Source organism: Mustela erminea, chromosome 19, assembly GCF_009829155.1.
Source record: "Mustela erminea isolate mMusErm1 chromosome 19, mMusErm1.Pri, whole genome shotgun sequence".
NCBI lineage: Eukaryota > Metazoa > Chordata > Mammalia > Carnivora > Mustelidae > Mustela > Mustela erminea.
The window spans coordinates 11,018,394-11,040,063 of NC_045632.1; the positions used below are offsets into that span (position 1 = coordinate 11,018,394).

The 21,670-nt window shown below is 62.9% G+C and overlaps 1 protein-coding gene across 6 annotated transcripts; it reads right to left on the reverse strand.

Moving 5' to 3' along the window:
• Positions 1–41: 41 nt before the first annotated feature.
• Positions 42–21,326, reverse strand: PPP6R1 (protein phosphatase 6 regulatory subunit 1). Of its 6 annotated transcripts, XM_032323876.1 has the most exons (26): positions 20,810–21,326; positions 20,099–20,203; positions 16,313–16,451; positions 12,328–12,560; positions 11,895–12,081; positions 11,664–11,801; positions 11,516–11,581; positions 10,092–10,204; positions 9,855–9,968; positions 9,161–9,323; positions 8,918–9,070; positions 8,320–8,454; positions 7,810–7,874; positions 7,601–7,716; positions 7,416–7,501; positions 7,221–7,310; positions 7,050–7,147; positions 4,669–4,726; positions 4,404–4,585; positions 2,277–2,407; positions 2,005–2,185; positions 1,844–1,914; positions 1,632–1,713; positions 1,166–1,276; positions 1,013–1,084; positions 42–919 (listed from the first exon to the last, which is right to left on the reverse strand). In XM_032323876.1, the coding sequence occupies exons 4-26, from the start codon at positions 12,552–12,554 to the stop codon at positions 916–918; spliced, it is 2,643 nt and encodes an 880-aa protein (XP_032179767.1). In that variant the 5' UTR covers positions 12,555–12,560; positions 16,313–16,451; positions 20,099–20,203; positions 20,810–21,326; the 3' UTR covers positions 42–915. The 6 variants fall into 6 exon arrangements, with proteins under 6 accessions (XP_032179767.1, XP_032179766.1, XP_032179765.1 ...); XM_032323875.1 differs by lacking the exon at positions 20,099–20,203; XM_032323874.1 differs by lacking the exon at positions 16,313–16,451.
• Between the last annotated feature and the right edge of the window lie 344 nt (positions 21,327–21,670).

Below are 21,670 nucleotides of genomic sequence, written 5' to 3' on the forward strand. Positions count from 1 at the left end.
ACAGCCCAGGGCCCCGGCCCCAGAACTCAGAGTCTGAGCAGGAATCTTAAACGGTCTTTATTTATATTTGCAATACGAAATAGAAGCTCGGCACGAACACACGCACACTCACGCCAGCCTGGGAAGAGGGAGCTGGGACAAGGTCACTTGGCAGCTGGGCTGGACCCCAGACCCTTGGGCATGGGAAGGGGACCCCAGCCAGACCCCTGCCAACCTCCCCGCCCCAGGGTCTGTGGGAGGTGCAGAGGGGGCAGTCTCAGTGAGTGCAGTGGGGCCCCACGGGAATGTCACCAAGAGACCCCCTTGGACGGGGACCACCAGCTCCCACAGAACCAGCAGGGCGAGGCAGAGGGTCCTTTAGCTCCCAGCCTGGGTCAAAGTGCAGGGTCCAGGGCAAGGGTTTGGGCAAAGGCACGGCCCCCACTCGGGCCCTCCCTGGAGGCGGGCCTGAGCCGAGTGCGGGTGTGGGCACTGCACTGGAGGCTTTGGGCGTGGTGGGAGGGGAGGGTGGACGACGGCCCCCAACACAGCCCCCACTGAGAGGGGATGCAGGTCCCACTTGCTGCCCCGCCCGGCCGGGCCGCCTCCTGGCTCTCCACCCACCCGCTCGCTCTCTCCATATATAATATATAATATAGGTCTCTCTCTCTCTCTCTCCTTTCTTTCTTCTCAACTCTGTTTCTTTATTCTCGGAGACATAACTCCATAATTTCTTTTCTCAGTGCAAATGGGGGTGGATGAGGGCCTGTCTCCCTGGCGCCAGGCTCCTGGGAGTCCAGAGGAGAGCATGTGGGGGCGGACAGGGTGGGGAGCGGTGATGGGGCAACAGGGCCATCATGGGACCCGCCCTGCCCCAACTCCGGAGGGTCCAAGTGGAGGACGGAGGAGTTAGCCGCCACCACCGGGACCAGGCAGTTACCTGGGAACCAAGAGGGAGAGCTGCGTGAGGAACCCGCTGCCCCCAACCTGCCCCCCCAGCACCCCCACTACCCACGCAGCCCTCGCCACTCACTGGGAGCCCAGGGATGCTGGCCCTCCTGGGGCAGAGCCGTTGGGCATCGGAGGCGGCTCAGGGGCCTGGGCACTGCAGGGCAAGAGAAACATAGAAAGTTCAGGGTCTCCCCGCCAGGACACCAGCTGCCCTGGGAGGCCGCCCTGTGCTCACCTCTGGCTTTGGGGGGGCCCCGAGGGCTCTGGGCTCCTCTCCCCCTCTGTGGTCTGGGGGTGCTGGCAGGCCCCAGGGGCTGGGACCGAGGTAGCAGGGTCTCCGGTTGCACTGTGTGGGGGATGCAAGCATCAGCAGGGTCATTGTCACCAACCCCCTCCTGACCCCTACGTCCCCTGTGCCTGCAGGAAGAGGCCCATGGCCAGGGTAGTCCCCCCTTATCAAAGATCCAGGGAGCCACCCCAAGCAGGAGGAGCTCAAGGCTGGGGCGCAGGCTCCACATGCTGCCTGCCCCCTTCTGGAAGCCTTTCTGCCCCTGTAGCGAAGCGGGCTTCCCCAGGCTCCAGGGCCTCTAGGGCACCCACACGTGGGCATGGGCACAGCATCCAACCCTCGGCTGCTACGAGGCCACAGGCAGTGGTGCAGACCTGGGGGGGGGGTCCCACCAGGGGTCCCAGCTGGTCACCTGTCCAAGGAGCTGGGGGTGGAGCGTGTCCCTCTGAGTGTGGCCTGGAGGTCCCCGACGCTAACCAAGGCCTGGCAGGGGGCTGTGCGGAGAGAAGCCAGGAGACGCAAGGCTCAGAGAGCGTGGTGCCGGCCAGGCGCCTTGCTCCAGCCGACAGCAGGTGCACAAGGCCAGGGGACAACGGGGAGAGCAGGTAGGGCTGACCAGCTCACCCGAGGGTTCCGCTACGTCACTGCCATCTGGGGCTTCCTGAGGTGCTGAAGGGGACGCGGGGTCCTGAGACCTGGGGTACAAGAGAAGCAGCCCGAGGGCCAGCTGGGGTCAGCGCTCTAGCCCGAGGGACCCAGGACCTGGGCGCCCGCCAGGCCCTTACCTGAGCTGTGGGGCAGAGTGGGCCACAGGGCTGGCCAGGCTCAGGGCGGGGAGGTCCTGTGATACGCCAAGGGACCCCCGTGGGGTGAGGAGCCCAGAGCACGGCTCCTTCTCCCCAGAGTCTCGGGGGCCAGTCAGGGCGTCGGTAGGCACTGGGTCAAAGGCGGCTGTCCGGCTGGAGCCTGGGCAGGGGTGAGGGAAGAGGGTGAGCACAGGAGGCAGACGGCCCGTGTGCACCCCGTCACCCCCCCCCCACCCTGTGCATTCACCCACCCAGAGGCTGGGGGCCGGGGCCAGGATAAGAGGGGGGTCTGGCCCCCCCACCAGCCACACGGCCATCGCCGTCCTCCTCGTCCTCCTCGTCCTCCTCGTCGTCCTCCTCGCTGTCTGTGCTGCCTCCGCTCCTGCCCGGAAACCACCCATCAGCAACTGCGCTGACACAAGGGATGGAGGAGCGGGGACAGCGGGAAAGCCACAGGACAGACCGGTCAGGGCCTCACTGGGCACAGGGCATGGGGAGGCGGGTGGCAGCCCTCCACCAGAGTCCGCCTCATCCTGGGCGCTCCTCCTGAGGGCTGAGGGCCGACAAGACACTCTCCCTCTGCCTGCAACAAGCGTGGGGGCACCGAGAGCAGAATCCCGCACACGCAGGCTCCACCACTACAGTGTAAACGTGGATTAACACAGGGCCCGAGCCAGGGAAGGTCCACCTGGCCCACGTGGCCACCAACTGGGGAAGGGCTGAGCACACCACATGTGCGGTCTTTCTGGTCACTGCAGGGAAAGGGACCCCCGTGCACATCGCTGAACATAGCTGACAAGAAAGACACTCAGCAAACGGGAGAGAAGGGGGCATCTCCCAAACCCACGACCCCCTACCCCATCCGTGCGGGAAGACCAGCCACCCCCCAAGGTCAGGAGCAAGACGGGTCTACTCGCCACCCTGCTCAGGACCACACTGCTGTGCAAGGAAGCAAAACCACGACGTGGAAAACGTCTGCACTGGAAGAGGAGGCAGACTCTGTTAGCAGGTGGCCTGACTGCAGCCAGGAGACTCCAGGGAATCCCTTAACTGTCACAGTGAGCGAGCTCCGCAGGGCTCGACGTCCATGAACCAACATCCACTGTATTTCTCTATGCTTGCGACAATCTCAAAATTCCACTTATGTAAAAGATGCAGGAAAAACTTGAACAAAGGAAGTACAAAGCTTATTCTCTAAGAGAGACCTAAGTAAACGGAAAAACGTTCCATGCTCAGGGACTGGAAGATGGGATACGGTTCCCAGGTCTCTGGGCTGACCTAGAGGTTCAGGGCAAGTCCTCCCAGTCCGGACCAGCTTCCCTGCTGAAGTCAACAGGCTGGCGCTAACTGTCCCACAGGATCCCCAGAGACCCTGAGCAGACAACCATGTCGGAGAACTCACTTCCTGACTTCAAACCTTACCACGACAGATATGGAGACAGGGAGGTCCTGGCATAAAGACCAGAGGGCTTGGAGGGGCCAGAAGACAACCACACACGTGCAGCCAGGTGCACTCAGTGGGGAGAGGCCAGGGTCTCCGACAACAGATGCTGGGATGTCGGCAATCACACATGCAGGAGGACACTGGACCCCACCTCAGAGCACACACAAAACCTTAGCTCAAGACAGGATCAAGAAGTGAAAAGCATGGGGCACCTGGGGGGCTTAGTCCGTTGAGCAGCTGCCTTCAGCTCAGGTCACGATCCCAGGGTTTTGGGATTGAGCCCCATATCGGGCTCCCTGCTCAGCAGAAAGCCTGTTTCTCCCTCTCCTGCCTGCCACTCCCTCAGCTTGTACTCTCTCTTTCTGACAAAATCTTTAAAAAAAAGAAGTGAAAACCAAGAGCAAGCGAGTGCTTAAAAGAGAATGAGGGGTGAACCGTGACCTTGGGCTCACCAGCCTGGCCACCCAGCAGGTGGGAGCGACACATGAGCCCAGCTGCCAGGGCGGTGGACTCACGAGGGGGACAGGGCAGGCCTGTGCCAGCCTCAGGGGCAGAGCCACATTGGGGGGATCGGATGCAGACACAGGTCTGTGCCGAGGGGGCAGAGCCCACTGAGTCGGTGTCCATGGGGCCAGCCAGCGCTGCAGGCGTATGACGAGCAGGCGGCAGCTCACCCACACTCTACCCGGCTCTCCCATTACTGCAAGGAAGGGACAGAGAGCGAATGGGAAGCCCTGAGTGCGAGCTGACCAGGGAGGGAGGGGAGGGGGGGTGGACGGCCGCACACTGGGGCTGGCCACACATCAAATACCCACTGACTTCCCACTGACTTCTAACGACACACAAGCGGTTAGATCCTCAGCTGAGCGCAACACACCCTCCTTCCCGCTTCCCTCCCACACTGGGGCTAAGGCTGAGCAGGTCTCAGACTCACCGCATGCCCGGGGCCTGGCCCCGGCGGGCTCCCCTGGCCGGCTGACTGCCCTGCCAGGCGCCGTCCTCCTCATCAGACTCCCCGGAGCCCTGGCCCTCCTCCTCGTCCTCCTCCTCGTCCTCCTCATCGTCAAACTGCTGGATGCGGTCCTTGTAGCAGATCTCCAGCAGGCTGGCATTGGGCTGCGGGGTGCAGGGCGGCATAGTCTGCAGTGTGTCCCCCCTCCACCCCGGACGCCTCACCACCAGGGATGGGTAGCACTCACATTCTCGTCGTCGGCATTGAGGGAGAAGGTGATGTTGGCGGTCTTGTCGAAAGGTGCGCTAGGAGAGAGGCATGGGGGCAGTGAGGAGGGCGCGGCAGCTCCTGCCGCGTCGGCTCAGCACACCAGCTACACACTGGCCTGCAGCTACAAACCGGCTGACGGGCTACAGCTTATCCGTGGCCTCCCATCAGTACCTGTGACCCATTCCAGGCATCTGTCCGGCTGCCCAACCAGCAAGCTGGCGGCTGAGCTCCAAGAGAGACGCACCACCTGCCCGTCTCTGCCCGCACAGGGGTGCCCTGAGGGCCGCAAGCCTCAGACCCACGCAGCTGGCAGAGTGGCCCCAGACAGGCCATGGAGCTCATCTCTCTGCCTGCTTCTCTTGGTCTGGAGAAAAAGGCAGCATCTACCCAAACAAGGCGACCATCCAGGCACCCATGTCCCCTGGGAGCAAGGGTCCGGGACTCACGGGGACGTCATTCATCAGGACGGCAGCCAGGAATCGAGTCACAACCATGCATGGCTCAGCAGTCTGTCCCCACCTCTGTTCCACGCTTCCCTAGGCCTCTGGGCCTCCAAGTCCAAGAAACAACAATGAAAGAGATGACGGGACATGACCGGGGTATGGCTGTCATCCAGCCCGTCATCTCCACCGAGCCTGCAGCGCCATGCACACAGAGCAGGGGAGACCGGGCAGCCTCGGTTCACCGTGTTGCAAACACCCCTCCGCCAAGTGCGAGGCCACGGCACACACAGCTTGACGCCCAGCCTGCAGCGGGGACCCTGGACTCAAGGTCTCAAGGGCAGGGTGACCCGCAGTCTTCCACGGGGGCCAGTGACACCCAGCTCCCTGGGCTCCACTTTCCGGGAAAGCCTCAGAGAAGCACAATTCCTGCGCTAACTACGGACGAGAACCCGGCTGCTGCTCATTCCACAGCCTGACTCCTGTCCTCCAGGGGCGCTGTCTGTCTGGGTGAGGATCCACACTCTGGCTCTGCGTTCTATTGTTTGTCTAATTCAGGAGACGCTTGGCCACAAAGGGCCACGGATAAGTGGGAGTCAACAAGCTGAGGGTCACCTCGGCGTCCACACCACACGGCCAAGCTCCCACACTGTGTCCTCTCAGCCTCTCCTCCAGGAACATGAATGCGCAGAGCCGCCCAGAGCGGGCTGGGCCAAGCGCCACCCATTGGTCAGAGCGGGACAGCCGACTCTGGGGACATGATTCCCACAGGGCCGGATGTTCAGCCCCAAAGCTATAAAGATATTCACCTACCTTCCATTCTAGAACATTTCATGCCTTTCAAGGTTTTTATAGGTTTTTTTTTTTAGATTTTTATTTATTTATTTGACAGACAGAGATCACAAGTAGGCAGACAGGCAGGCACAGAGAGGAGGAAGCAGGCTCCCTGTTGAGCAGAGAGCCCGATGCGGGACTCGATCCCAGGATCCTTAGACCATGACCTGAGCCGAAGGCAGAAGCTTAACTCACTGAGCCACCCAAGTGCCCGAGGTTTTTATAGTTTTTAACCCCACTGGCAACTATGCACCAGAGGCAGCAACAGTTTCATCCCCGAGGATGCCCGGCTGTGCCCACGGCACCCATCCAGTGGTCGGTCGGTCTGTCCTCCCTTGGGTGGGGTCTGCTCTAGGACCATCCACACACCAGGCACTGGGCTGAGCAGAGCCCTGGCAGACACAGAACTCATGACTGCTCCCAAGGGGGACCTGTCTGGCAAGACAGGCCAGCAGCTGACCACTGTGCTACATAGAAGCGATCCGCTCTCATACGTACCTCGGTCTCCCCAGCTTTAATTAGGCTCCTGAGCCCTGAGCCGAGAAGGAAGGTGGGCACAAGATGGGAAGATACCCGAAATGTGCCAGTGCACAAGTACTGTGATAAAACAGATGCCGACCAGGACCCCAGGAGCAGCTGAGGCCCCAACTGCCTGTCCCTGGAACCTGCCCCTAAGGGGCCACCTGGCCTCCCTCCCCTGGCTTCCTGCAGTGTCATATTAGGAATGCTCCTGTCCTGCCCTCTGCTGGTCCTTCCCCTTTCCCTCAGGTCATCATAAACGCCTTCAGAGTAACCCCTTCTGCTCTGATGGCCCTTCCCGCAGGGCCTCTCAGGGTGAGCTCCCCACCGAGACCATGGTCTGGCCACCTCGTTCCCAGCCCCAACCCGGGCTCCCCTCCAGGGCCTTAGCTACTGACCCCCAAGGAGGGACCGAGAAGCAGGGCTGGCCGCTCTCCAGGCTAAGGCCTGATGCTAGGACTGGCAGGCAAGCCATGGGGGTAAGCAGGGAGGACACGGGAAGGCTGGCAGGAGGAGCCCTGGGGCCAGCAAGGGCCCCCGCCCTCCCATGGAAGGGCATACTCACTTCACACTCTCCTCCTGCTCCCCAAACTCCTCGTCATTGAAGCCAAAGTGGTCGATGAAGGCTGAGGTCATGCGCTGCATCTGGAAGTCCATGAAGGCCTGCAGAGGGGTGGCGGTCAGGGGCAGGTGGGGTCGGGCAGGACAGGCCCCCCCCGCCCCGCCCCCAGCCCACCTGCTGCAGCACGGCCTCCTCAGGGAAGTTGAACTCCTTGAGCCGGTCGTCTTCGTCGTCGCTGGAGGAGTGCAGGTGGTGGGTGCTCACCTGGGGCAGGGCGGTGGGCAGAGGGTGAGGACCAGGCTGGGGAGGGTGCGGGTGCGGGGAGGTGCGGTGGAGGGCAGACCCTCACAGAGGGTCGAGGTGCCTCACCAGGTCCACGGTGTTCTTCTTGTTGGTCTCCGCCAGGGGTCCGGACACGAAGGCCTCCCACTGCTCCTGCTGCTTACCAGGCAGTTCTGCTCGGTACAGGGGAGAGACGGCGTGAGGGGCCCCTCGGCCTGCACCCCTGCACACCCTGCCCCCAGCCCCGGGGCCAACCGCTCCCTGTCCCTCACCCTTCAGCAGCTGCCCCAGCTGCTCAGCGTTGGGCCCCTTCTCTGTGTTCTGCACCAGAGCGTTGGCCAGTCTCGTCAGGTGGCCCATGTAGCCTTTGCGGGGGCCCCCGGCAGACCTGGGTGAGCCCAGAGTGATAGATGGATGTGGCCCTGCACACCTCAGCCCCCCCACCCCCACCCCCGGCCCAGGCAATGCCCTCAGCGCTCACTGCACAAGGTCATTCTCCTCCCAGGAGGTCAAGATGCGCTCCACCAGGTGGCACTGCTGCAGGAGCTGAGGGGGCAGAGTGGGAGTGGGGGCGGGGCCGGGGCACCCCCAGACCCGCTGTAGCCCAGCCCCGAGCCCCAGCCCCCGGGCTCTGTCCGCCGCCATTCCGGCTCACTCCACCCCCACCTCCACCGACACAGCAAACCTGAAGATCCCCCTCCACACACCCCTGGCCACTGACACCCACAGCGACCACGACCTGACCATGCTACTGGACAGCTCCTCCCTGAGGCCCCTCTCACCACACCGAGGCCTTGTCCCAGAGGGCATTCCGTCTCTCCACCCACCTGCATGGCATCCCCCATTCTCCCAGACAGACAGACCTAAGGACAAGGCTGGACGCCTGGCCCCCCACAGCCCATGAAGCTGCCTGGCAAGCACCGGCAGCAGGACAGGGGGACGGACAGAGACCCACAGGGACAGGGAGGGGGACCTGGGAGCCCCAGCGCACGTGTTTCACCGCGGGGTTTGGGGCAGGGATCTCAAGGCTGCTGTCGGAAGGAGGCCCGGCGCTCAGCACGGCACGGACACACAGCTCCACTTGGGCATGCAGGAAGTTGTTGAACGTGTAGTGGAAGAACAGGTCCTGGGGGGCAGCACAGGCTGGCATCAGAGGCCCCCCATACCCCCGCCCCAGCACCCCCGCCCAGGGCTCCCCCTCCACACCCCTGCCCAGGTCCCTCTCCATGTCACCTGTCCTCTGCACCACTGCCCAGGGCTCCCCCTCCAGGCCCGTGCCCTCCACAGCCCTGCCCATGACCCTCTCCATGTCCCCTGCCCTTGGTACCCCTGCTTAGGGCTCCCTCCATGCCCCTGCCCTCCGCAGCCCTGCCCAGGTCCTCCTCCGTCCCCCTGCCCTCCACACCCCTGCCCAGGGCCCACCCCCCACGCCCCCACCCTCGGCACCCCTGCCTAGGTCCCTCTCCATGCCCCCTGCCCTTGGCACCCCTGCTCAGGGCCCCCTCCAAGCCCCTGCCCTCCGCACCCCTGCTCAGGGCCCTCACCCTCCACACCCCTGCCCAGACCACCCGCGGCCCCGCCCTCCGTACCAGCATGGTGTTGGGCACGTCCAGCGCCAGGAGCTCCTGGGTCAGAGCTGCATCGTTGGCACTCAGCGCACTGGCCAGCAACTTGACCACGTGCAGCCGGGTGTTGCCCAGCGGCGGGGCCAGGCTGCCCCACGTAGTTTGCAGCGGCTCCAGCTACAGGCACAGGGGAAACTCAGCGCCGCCCAGACCCATAGGCCGCCCTCCCCGCCGCCCTGCCTCCTCGGCTCCCCAGCCTCGACCCACCTCTGGGGGCTCACGCAGGAGCTGGTGGAAATGGCCGAGACGCGGGCGCAGGGCGTGCAGGACGCCCACACTGGACGTCATGCTGTCCAGGGCCACCTGGGCCAGGAGCTCCAGCTGCCCATCCACACTGCTGAAAAAATTGTTCACGGTCACAGACTCGGACCTGCAAGAGAGGACAGGAAGCAGGGCTGTGTGCGGGACACACTCATGTGCAGCTCTTTGGGAAGGGAGGGAACAGCTGCTCCCGGGGACTTGCACGCAAGGCCCCATCACTCCGGACAACGACCCGCCTGGACGGCCGTACATTCACACAGGCAGCTCAAAGCCACAGGCGGCGTGCAGTCCTCAGAAAGGCAAAGAGGACTCCTCTCCCAGGACCCCAAGTGACCTCCCAGAAGAGAAACCGCCTTGGGCGCCTGGGTGGCTCAGTGGGTTAAGCCGCTGCCTTCGGCTCAGGTCATGATCTCAGGGTCCTGGGATCGAGTCCCGCATCGGGCTCTCTGCTCAGCAGGGAGCCTGCTTCCTCCTCTCTCTCTGCCTGCCTCTCTGCCTACTTGTGTTCTCTGTCAAATAAATAAATAAAATCTTTAAAAAAAAAAAAAAAAAAAAAGAAACCGCCTGTAGAGGCCGTGTCCCCACAACGCCCCCACAACCTTCACCTCTGGACTTCACCGGGGAAGCTGGTCCCCCTCACCTCGGCCTTCTGGGCTCCAGCAGGGTCAGCAGCACCTGGATCCCGCTCACAATGACGGACTGGCTCTGCTCCCCCTCCAGCATGTTGCTCAGGAGCTGCTCAATTGTCTCCTGCCTGCGGCGGGGGCCAGGACAGGGAGAAGGGTGGGGTCGGGGTACGGGGCACAGGGTGGTGGGCGGGGACAGGGAGGACGCCCCAGATAGCCTCCCTCCCTGGATCTGGGAACCGCAGACCCACTTCTCCAGGGTGGCCAGCAGCTGGTCGGGCTCCGGGCTGTCCTGCACCTGGATCATCTGCTCCCGGCTTAGGCGGATGATGTCGCACAGTGACTGGGATGCATTGGAATGTTGCTGCAGAGGCAGAAAGAGGACTGAGAACGCCGGCCCAGCTGCTGGGCCCATCGCATCAGGCTTTCAGGGCCCCAAGGGAGCTGGGGGTCATGCAGACACAGGGACGCGGGTGCCGAGGGAAGGGACACAAGGCACCAAACACCAGGAGAGGAGAGATGTTAAGGAACTGGGAAACCCAGGAAAGCTTTCTGGAAGAGGGACATTCCCACACCCCACACCATGTGCTGTAGGGCTGAGGAGGGAACTACCCCGATGTCCACTGGCAGGTGAGCAGTGAGCAGAGAACATGCCTCAGCTTCAGGAGGAGAAAGCACACGGGTGAACGTGGGACATCAGGGCTAAGGCAGAGGCCAGACAGGAACGCCAAGTACAGTGTGACTGCACTTACATGGCAAACACAGCAGACGCATACCCAGAGACAAAGTGCAGCCTGGGGGCACCGGGGGTTCACGAGAGGAATGGATGGTGAGAGCTAAAGGGCCCAGGCTTTTCTTTTGGGAATATGAAAAAATAATCCCAAACCCATGTGACAGTAACTAGACAATTTTGAGAATACGCTAAAAGCCGGTGCATGCTGTTTGAACAGCCAGCCCACATGGTATGTAATCTCTACCTCAGCAAAGCTGCTCAGGGAAACACCAAGGGAAAAATGGGAGCAGAATTCCAAGTCTAACCCAACAGAGCAGCCAGCAGGGCCCACCTGCGCAGACCCCACACCTGTCCAGGACACAGGCCGCACTTCAGAGCCCGTCACAGGTGCCCCCGGTCCCCTGCCCCTGGGCCTGCATGGTCCTCACCCGGATGCCTGGGCTAAATACCCGCACCTGTGGGCCTCTGTTCTGTAAGCCAGCAGCCCCGGTAGACAAGGCAAGACCCCCTGGGCTGCAGCAAGAACGTGGGGCCACTGCATGGGTTCGCTGAAGGACAAGCAGGGTGTGCCCAGCCACGGGAGCCTCAAGAAGCAGCCAGGTCCCAGTCAGCAGGAGAGCAGGGAAGGGGAGCTGGGAAGGAGTCCCTGGAAGGCTGGCAGTGAGGGGGACCAGGCTGGAGCCTGAAGTCTGAGACCCCTGCCAGACCCCCATCCTACCAAGAGACACAGGACCAAGCTTCTGGCTCATAAGACACGTTCCTGCGGGCGACAGAAGCCCTGCCCGGGAGAGATTGGAAGGACGGGCACACACAGCACCAAACACTTCCCTCCTTGTTGAGTTCACCTTCCGGGGAGGGAGGGGCCGAGGGTGGCATGAAGTACAGACATGGGGGAGGAGGCCGGGCCACAGGCGAAACACCTGGTGAGGAGGGGACACTCACATTGTCATCCTTCAACGGGTGGATCTGCTCTATGAGCCGCTGCACAATCTTCTCCTCGTTGAGCCACTGGGGGTGAGAGGGGAGGTGGGCCTCTGTGCGTGGCCCCTGGCCTGCCCCCGGCCCCCACTCTCCCCGGCCCTGCGCTCACGTTGACCACATCCTGCCTCAGCTGGGGCCGCTCCACGCAGGTAAGGAGACGCAGCAGCAGGTCCATGATGGCCGAGGTGCCGATGTGCTGCAGCAGCAGGCCCACGAAATCGTCCTTCTTCCGCAGGAAGGACACGAGCTGAGACGGGAGGGACAGCAGGCGTCACACGGCAGGACCTGGGGCCTGTGCCCTCCCACCTGCCTGCCCGCCCACCCTGCCCCAGGACAGCACCTGGTCTGTCTTGCGGTTGATGAGGATGCCCATGACCTTGCTGAAGAAGCTGGCCAGCAGCGGGTTGAGGCTGCCACTGCTCTGCAAGAAGCCATAGAGCCGGTTCAGCAGGGACTCATCGGCGCCCAGCGCGTCGTTGATCTGGGGCACGTCTGAGGTCAGGATCTCGCAGGCCACGCTGGGGTACCTGGCAGGAGTGGGGGGGGGGGTTCACATCCAGAAAGGGAGGCAGGCTGGCCATCCTTGCCACCCATGGCCTCCTGCCAGAATCCGTACAGGGTCTCCATGGCCCCCATCCCCACCAACCTTCCCTGAAACCCCACTTCATCCGTCGCCCACCCTTCCCCAACAGACCCCACAGGCCCGCCGGGAGGCAGCCCCTCCCGGGAGCAACAGGTCCTGTCAGCCCCGCGTCGGATGGGCAGGGGCTCACTTATAGCGCAGCCGCTCCTCGCCACTGGCCGGTGGCTCCTGGGTGACCCAGGCCACCATGGCCTGCAGGTGCGGTGGCTGCAGCAGGAAGTCCAGCAGCTTGCGGTTGACGACCTTGCACTCCTGTAGCACGTCCTCCTCATCGAGGAGCTCGGGCAGACTCAGGTCCTCCCGCTCCAGCAGCGTGTCCAGGTGTGAGCTCGTGTGCAGGTCAAACTTCCAAAACATGGCGCCCTGAGGGCAGGACTGCTTGTCACATTCTGGCCTGGCCTGCCCCACCCCCTCCACCTCAGGCCCCACACCCTGAGCACCGTGACAGCCTGCGAGGGGCTCCCTATAGTCTAAGGGTCACTTCTTAGCGGAAGCCAGCTGCCCTGACCACCTCTTGGCCCCCAGACCCCGCAAAGGAGAGCAGTGAGCAGAGCCATCACCATCCTTTCCCCCTCCAGGGCCTGTGTCCTCTGTCTCCCATCTAGGCAGGGATCCCCCCGGGGCAGGGCTAGAGCGGTGCTCATCCTGAAATCTCCAGTGTCAGATTCACTTCAATCCATATTTGCTGAACAAATTCAAATGCCCCATGGTGGCCAGCACCCAGCTGCCGTCCAGCCCAGCAGATCATCATGCCCCATGCAGAGTGTGGGGCGGCGGCAGAGGGAAGTCTAAGATGTCCCCAGGCCGTGGCTGTTGCCTGGATGCCACATATACACACACAAACACACCCCACCCCCAATCTAGTGGCCAGACAAAAAAAGAGGAAAAGTGGGGGAGGGGGCCTTTCAGAACAGCCACTGACTGGGGCCCAAAGGAACCAGCACAGTCAGTGACTCAGTGGGGAGGAGGACAAGGCTGTCCCCCAGCACCTGCAGAATGGCACCCTGCTCCCCAGCCAGCATGGAGGCACTGCATGCCCGGCCCACCCCAGTACAGGTGACCAGCTGCCCCCTCTGCACACACACTCAGCCACTCCTCTGAGGAGGCCTACAGGCTCCCATCCAGACCACCTGCAAGGCCCACCCTGCATATACCATCAAGGTCCCAGGCCACTTGTTCCCCACCCCCTCCATCCACCGTGCACAGCACCCATATGCTCCTGGGAGGGGCTGTCGCCACCCCACCACGAGGGAAGTTGGGGGCTTGCCAGCACCATGCAGGCGTGGACCAGAGCTCACATGCATCACCTGCCTTGTGAAGACCGCATGAGGCAGAGGCCACAGAGGACAAGCTGAGAGGGCGCCCTGGGTACCACCTGGACCCACGGACAGCAATCCCTCTCCTAGATGTCCTCCTAACCCTGCCTGCCCCACACCACCATGAGCATGGAAAACCCATCGGCCACAGATGGAACACCAGCCTGGAGCAGAGAGCAGCTCTGACGCAGGTAGCAGTCAAAAGCCAGCGCAGAGTAGAGGGTCATGTGTGACCTTGGGCAGGACTGGCTTTCTGAGCCTCCACCACCAGCTCTCCCTTTCAGCCTCCGCAAGAGATGGCTCTCCTCCTTGCATCCTCTCCACCCTCCATGACCAGCAACAACAGCTCTAAGTCTGCTGTGACCCCGGATCCCGGCCCAGGACGACGGCAGGTGGACCGGGGGACTCCCAGTCATGGAGGACAGCAGCAGGCACCAGGCCCCGGCGGGGGCGGTGAGGACATCCCACAGGCCTACGCATCCTGTCCCACAGAGACTTGCCCCTTATCCCTATGCCCTTCACCCCAGGTTGGCCACTTTTCTGAAACACAGACCAGACTGCCTGATGCCTGGCCAAAAGTCCAAAAGGGTTCCTCAGGGTTCCTCGAAGCCCAAAAGGGTTCGAGACCCCAGGGCCCCAGCCAGCCTTCCAGGCCCCCTTATCCAGCTCCTGCTGCGCTCACTGTTCCACGCCTGCCGGCGGAGCTGGCCAAGTCTGCACACCTGCTGGACCCTTCTGCAGGCCCGCCTCACTGGGAAGCAGCCCCCAAGCAAGCTCCAGCCCAGCCCCTCCCATGGCGTCCAGGGGTTGCTGTCTTGGGCGGTGCCTCCCCAGCCCGCAGCTCTCCGGAGAAGGTCCCTGCATGCCATCGTGGCCCCAGCACCATGCTGGACATCCCGGCCTCCTGGCATTACACAACCGTGACGCCAGACACATGACGGACACATGCCGCACTGGCTACGGTGTCGGGCCCACTCTCAGGATCGGCCCACCCACCCCCACGCAAGGCACAGAGGCCCCACCCCACAGTCTCCTGGGTGTGGAAGCAGAGGTACACAGAGGTACTGGCCACCCAGGCCCCAACGCAACACTCCCAGAGGAATGGGCAGGGTGCTGGGCCAGGGCTCTGACCCGCCACCACCTCCCCATAGCTCAAGGCCGGCTCCTTCCTGGTCCTCACTAGTCAAAAGCCTCCTCTGAATTCAGGGAGGAAGCCAAGGCCCGGGACCCCACTGCGCCAGCCCCCTCTTGCATCACTCAGCCGCCAGAAATCCAGGGGCTTCTCTCCACCTGCACGAGCCTCCCCCATCAGCCCGTCCCTCTCTGGCCTGCCCTGTGCTCTCTGTGCTCTCCACATCCCCCGGCATCCCGCTGCACAGGCATCCAGGCAGAGCTGTGCTGGGACCTGACCATGCCCCCCATCTGTGCTCAGATGCCCAGGGCGCCCCTCCACGGTCCCACGCCTCTGCATCCTACCCTGCTGCCCTCACCGGCTCCGGACACAGGGGCGTTTCTGGCTGCAGAGCACACTGCGCCTGGGTTTTTCTCAGCAACTTGGCTCTGGCTGCCTCGCCTGCCTGGGACGCCCCAGGCCCGGGCTCCTCCTCCTCCTCGGGGTCTCCTGCCAAGCACATGCCCGCCGTCCTGTGGCCCCAGCTCCATCTACCACCCACACCCATCCACTTGCACAGCGCGCACATGCCCCGCCGAACAGATGACGGTCCACACAGGCACCGCCATCCTCACTGGGCTGCCGGGAGCGGCAGGACAGCTCCAAGCACACAACATTTTATGCAGGTCTCACTCAGAAATACCAGCAGAGAACACCTGGGGGGGCTTAGATGGTTAAGTGTCTGCCTTCGGCTCAGGTCATAATCCCGAGGTCCTAGGATCGAGTCCTCCATTGGGCTCCCTTCTCAGTGGGGAGCCTGATTCTCCCTCTGCCCAACCCCCCGCGTCTCTCACGAATAAACACATAAAATCTTTAAAAACAAAACAAAACAGAAATACCATAGAAGGGCACCCCATCTGCACCCCCACATGTTATGAGGCCCCTGCCCCTCGGAAGCAGCAGGCAACACCCCTGCCAGGGCATGACTCCCACCCAGTCACTCCCTAGCCACCCGTGCGGCGGGGGGGGGGGGGGGGGGGGGGATATGGAGGGAGCAGGTCACAAGGCTGGGGCGGGTGAGGGGGGTTGCAGGGATGGAGTGGGCAGGGAGCACCACTGCCCCAGAAGCACAGCCAACAGCATCCCCCCAATCCTGAGGTGCTCGGCGACCTTCCTTTGCACACCAGCAACTCCCTCCTTTTGCCTGGACCCCAGACTGTCCCCAGGAACCCCTCCACAGCTGATGGACGTCCCCCCTCATTTGACGACAAGGCCGTGACAGAGCTCATGCTCCACGCACTGGTGGCTGGCACAGGCACAGGTCCTGAGCTGGACGAAGCGGGGACCAGAACCGCCTCCAGGGGTAGCCACCATCGGGGGCCGCAGGGAGCTCTGCAGGGTGAGCACTCCACCTCCTCCCACACCCGACACCTCCATGCCCAACGAGGACACCAGAGGGTTCACAAGGCCACCTAGGGGCACCGGGGTGGCTCAGTGGGTTAAAGCCTCTGCATTCAGCTCAGATCATGATCTCAGGGTCCTGGGATGGAGCCCCGCATGCATCGGGCTCTCTGCTCAGCGGGGAGCCTGCTTCCCCGCTCTTTCTGCCTGCCTCTCTGCATACTTATGATCCCTCTCTGTCAAATAAATAAATAAAATCTTAAAAAAAAAAAAAAAAGGCCACCTACACAGAGTAAACGAAGCAGTCACCAAGGACGGCGTGTGGTCGGACTCTGTGCGCTTAACTGTCCGAAGACGCAAATCCACAGACGGAGTCGCGGGAGCCTGGGGGTGAGGAGTGCCTGCTCACGGGTATGGGATTTTCTTCTGGGAAAAGCATGTTTAAAAAAAAAAAAGGTCTGAAATTGCTTGTATACGATTTTGTCAATTATACCTCAGTGAAAAAAACCCACTACGGTGACGGCTGCTCAGTTCAGAATACGCTAGAAATCACTGACTTGTGCACTTTAAACAGATGAATCACTCGGCATACGAATTACATCTCAACAAAAACCATGACCAAAAACAAAACCAAAGTTGCCCAAGGCTGCGGTGACAGGGCTGGGCCCAGACCCTGCCGTGTGTCCCAGTCAGCCCAAGCCGACAAGACAGCAGCTGCCAGAAGGGCTGAGGCACAGCAAGCGTATCCCCGTTCCCCTTCCCCACTCGCCCCGGTGGCCTCCCAGTGTCCCCAAGGGTGCCACGGCCGAGGGTGGGCACAGAACCCAGCCCAAGCCTCTTGAAAACCCGTGCACCCACACGGGCTCCCAGTCTCCGAGATGAGGAGGTAAAGCATGATCACGATTCCCACCTGACAGCCGTGGAGACCAGCGCCCCTGGGGATGGAGCCACGGCCACCGAGAGGCAGAAGCAGGACTCGCCTGCCTGCTCTCCTGACTACAGGCAGAACTTCTCAGCACTGAGACCCGCCCACTTTCCAAGCACCTAGTTAGAGGGCCCTGGCCCCCAGGCACCACCCCACGCCCCCACAGCAGGCCCACTTGGGACAGCAGGCAGGGCCTCCTTCCCCAAGTGGGCCTTCCAGAGAACTGGCTTGGGGCCGGCCACCCACAGTAAGACAGGAGGGTGCCAGGTGGTGTGGGGTATAGGCTCCAGGGGCCCCAGACCCAGGCAGTCCCTTAAGCTCTCCCTCAGGAGAAGGCTGCAAGGGTGAGATGCAAGCAAGTGGTGTAGGGATCCCACGACCATCACTTCGCAGGCTCTGCACAGAGCAGAGATGCCAATACGTGACAACTAAACACACACATGGTCACAAGTGCTGATGGCCAAACCCTTCGTCCCACTTAGCAGCAGAAGCCCTGGGAAAAGGACGGACAGGAGGGGAGTTTCCATTCTCACGCTCTAATGGGGTGAACTCGGCCCAGGATTGGCATCCCCATCTGTGCAATAGGGCCACGCTGTGAGGACCGCCACCTCAGGCAGGTGCTCCTGACTGCACAGAAGCCTGGACACCCTAGCAGGAGGGCAGGAGCCAGCCACGAACCTGGGGTGACTGCTCTAAACACCAAGGACCCTGAAAAGGACTGCCCCTCCATCTGCCTGAGCCACGCCGGTCATTCAAACACACTGGAAGACACCCCACACACCCTCACCCCCACCCCAGGCAACTCTGAGCAAGCTTCAAGAAAGCGGAAGTGACTAGCGCTGGCTCTCAGTGGCAGTTTGAAAACCATGACTCTGGCTGCAAACGGAAGAAGGGGAAACCGTAAGCGAGAAAGGAAGCCATTAAACAAGAAAACGACCTCTGCCTCCGCTGCCTGGCACCATCCCCGTGGGTTCCCTGCTCTGCTGGGTCGCTGTTAGGCTCTGACACCAGCTGCTCTCTCCAGAGCGGCCGGCCCCCATCTTGGCTCCAGCAGGGCCTGGCTACAGCTCCCAAGGTGTGGGACCTGTGGCCCTGCTGTGGCCGCCACCACCGCTGTGTCTGTCCAGACACGACTCCGCCTACCGGGGGGCCCATGGGCAGGTCCTTCATCTTCCACCTCTTTCTTGCCTGCCCTGGCCCTGAAGCACCCGGAAGTGGAGGTCAAGGGCACAGAGGCCTCTGGGAGGGCCTCCAGGGTGGCCACCTGGGCTGCCACCTTCAGCCATCACAGGCCCACAGGCTGCTGTTATGAGGCCCAGGCTATGTGAGCCCTATGAGGGGAGAGAGCCCACCACCAAAAGGCTGGCCCCAGCCCCTTGCAGAGCTCAACAGACCCAAAGACAGTGAGACCACCTCCCTCAAGCCCCCCAGCCAACTGTCAGTTCTCCACCAAGTCTGGAAAGCGGGTAGGAGACTTGGATTCCGAGGACAGGGTAACAGTAATGGCGGCCCCATTACCTCTGAGGAGGACCCGTGTGTGTGCTAGATGCAGAACCCAGCACAGACGCAGCAAGGTGGGCAGCAGGACGCCTATGTGGGACAAAGAGCAGACCTGGCCAGAGCCACTTAGGACGATGAGCTGGGACTTTCCCATGACTTGGGAAAGCCTGGGAGGGATACCCAGTTAGGGGACAGCCCAGAGCATAGTCTCCCAGGGGAGGCAGCTGCTCTGGTCCAACCCAGGGAAGGCATAATCAGGAAACAAACTGCAGACCCCAGGCCAAGGGCCGAGGAGGGGCCTGAGAGCTCACAATCAGGGGACCATCTCCCGGATCAGGTACAGGTTCCAAGGAGGAAAGGGAAAGAAGAGACCCTGAAACCGCGCTTGGGACACCAAGAGAAGCAGCCTCAGTGTTCGGAGTGATCTGAAGTCAGAGCAGCCGAGGGTCCAGCCCTGCCCCTCCAAATGAGGTCCCTGTGGCCCTGGACCAGGTCCTACCAGCACCGAGCCTCAGTCTCCTCACCTGGGAGACACTTCACGGGGACTGGTGGACCACAGCTCCCATGGGAAGACCTATAAAACGGGGTTCAAAGAGAACCAGAGCTCTGGCCTGGAAAGGAGGGCGTGTCCCCACTCCCCACGTGCTGGGCCTGCCCCAGGGAGCCAGTGCCTCACGGAGGCCAGGAAGGCCTCTCCTTCTCCCCAGAGCTCCCAGGCCTCTCTCACCTCATCTCTGGCAGCCACCTGCATGGCGCTCAACTCTCCCGCCACACCACACCTGACTGCTCTCGCGCTGCCCCGGCTGGCTGCTCCCTCTGCCTCCCCTCCAACTATTCGAGCCTGCCTAGCTCCTCCTGGGTCCTTCAGGCTTCAGCACAGACACCACTTCCTCCAGGAAGCCTCCCCTGACTGCGTGAGGGGCCTGCTCCACGCTCCCACAGCTTCCGTGGTCACCCTAGGATGGCGTCTGCGTGCTGTGACAGGATTCACCTCTCCTGTCACCTGCCTCCCTATGCAGAAGGCCAGGCCGGCAGCTAGAAATACTTGTTGAATTAATAAAAAAGTGAAGTCCAGAAGGGGAAAGTGAACTGCCAAAGTCACTTACCACAGATCCTGAAAAAAAGGGTTGGTGCTGGGGGTGGGGGGGTTGGGGGAAGGGAACCAGCAGGTTCTCCTCTAATGCAGAGAAACAGCAGGGGACCCGAAAACAACCACGAAAGTCAATCAAAATACACAACTCAGAACACACAGCCACTGAGAGAGCTGGGTTTCTCCCCCACAACACTTCTGCCGTTGGGGCTGGAAAATACTGCAGTGGGGAGCAGTCCTGTGCTCTGTGCCAGCCAGCAGCACCCCAAGCCTCTACCCACCCGGAACCAGGAGTAACGACCGCCCTCTCCTGCCATTGCCAAATGTTCCCTGGGGGACACCATCGGCCCTAGGACGGCTGCAACAGACAGAGCCAACCCCAGCAATCACCGTCAGAGCTCCCAAACCCGAGCACGCCCTAGGCCTCGCATTCTGCTACAGGCTCCCGCCCCACAGCCCGCCAGAAGGCCCAGAGCCACCGCAGGAGAAGAGCACCGACGTCAGCACCCGTCTACACCCCACTGAAGTTTCTTTACAACTCCAAACCCCATACCATACCTCACACAGCTTCCCTTCCAGAAACATCTTGCCTTCCGGTGTTCCCGTCCCGTCTAGGGCCTCAGCGGCGGCACCGGGGTGTACAAGAGCGCGCAAGGAAGGACCCTAACCGGAAGGGGTCATTCAAGGGTCTGGACAAGCAGCGGCTCCGAGGTCCCCCGCCTCCCCACGCTCCTGCACCCAGTCCCGGGTCCCCACCTTCAGAGACTTGCACGTGCTGTTCCTTCCGCCCGGAAGGCCCCTCTTCCCACTCTCCATCTGTCAAGCCCTACCGTCCACCCAGACAGCGAGCGCCTCGCCGGTCTCACCGGCCCCTCCTCGGCTGCCCAAGGGCCCTGAGCTACCTCATCACAACACCACTAATTGTGACTGTCCGGCGAGGCCTTTGTGTCCCCTCCCGCCGCCGCCACAGGACCTCACGGCAAGTCCCCCGCACACGCTCAGCCGGGCAGGGGGGCAGGGAGAGCCCCACTGCCCTGCTGGGGCCCGAGCCCGGGCCGGGGAGGCCGAGCAGGAAGAGGGTGCTCCCGGGGAGGGAGCCGGGGACGAAACGGTGGAGACGTCCCAGGGCGGTGGGGCTGCGTCCGAGCACGGGAAGTGGGACAGAAGGAGAGCCAGGAGAGGCAGGCTGCTGCCGGGAGACTAAGGAACTGGGGGCGGGGGGCAGGGGGCTGTCCCGCGGGCCGAGGGGACCCCGCGGCGGCCGCTCACCTGCGCGGGGGGGCGGCGGCTCCTCGCACTCGGGGCTCATCCGGGCGCCCCCCCCGCCCCGCCGCCGGCGGCTCCGGCCCCTGCTGAGGGGCCCGGTTTGAGGGGGCGGGGGGCGGCGGCGGGGGCTCGCGCACGCGCCTTCGGGCCTAGGGGGGGCCCCGGTTCGCCAAGCCGCGGAGTTCGGGGGACGGAGGCGGGGGTCCGGGGCTCGCCGGCGGCCGGGGGGCGCGGGGAGGTCAGCGCGGTCGCGAGGCCCGCGGAGGCCCTCAGCGGGGAAGTCCTCCCAGCCGGCCCGGCCCGGCGCCGCGCGGGAAAGCAAAGGCCCGTGAGGGAAGACTTTTGCCTCCTCAGTCTGGACAGGCGCAGGGCTGAGGAGCGGCCGACGGAAGCCGAGGCCCACTTCCCTGGCCGCCCCTTCTCCCGAACCCGCTGGGTCTTCAGGCTGTACAGTCGGCTCGGGGCCTCCGACGCCCGACTCCGTCCGCCACTATCCCACAATCCCTTAGCGCAGGGGCACGCATGAAGCCCCGCCCACCCGCCGCAGTCCCGGTGCGCGGGCGCCGCGCGCCCGGGCCCAGTAGTGCGCGTGCGCGCAGAGGCCCGCTTCACCCACCCCACCCCACCCCCGCCCCGCCTCCGGCTCCGCCGGCGCTGGCGCCGACGCGCTTGCGCTGCTTTGGGCCAACAGTCTATCCCCGAGTAAACCCAAACTACCCAACGCGCAGACGCCACTGTGCGCCGCCGCCACTGCGTGCTGCTAGCCTTTCTCTGCGACTCCGTTCCAAAGCCCAGAGGAAATCCTGCTCCAAGATTTCTCTTTCCGCTCGCTCCTCGGTCTCGTCCAATTATAGTACCGCTTTG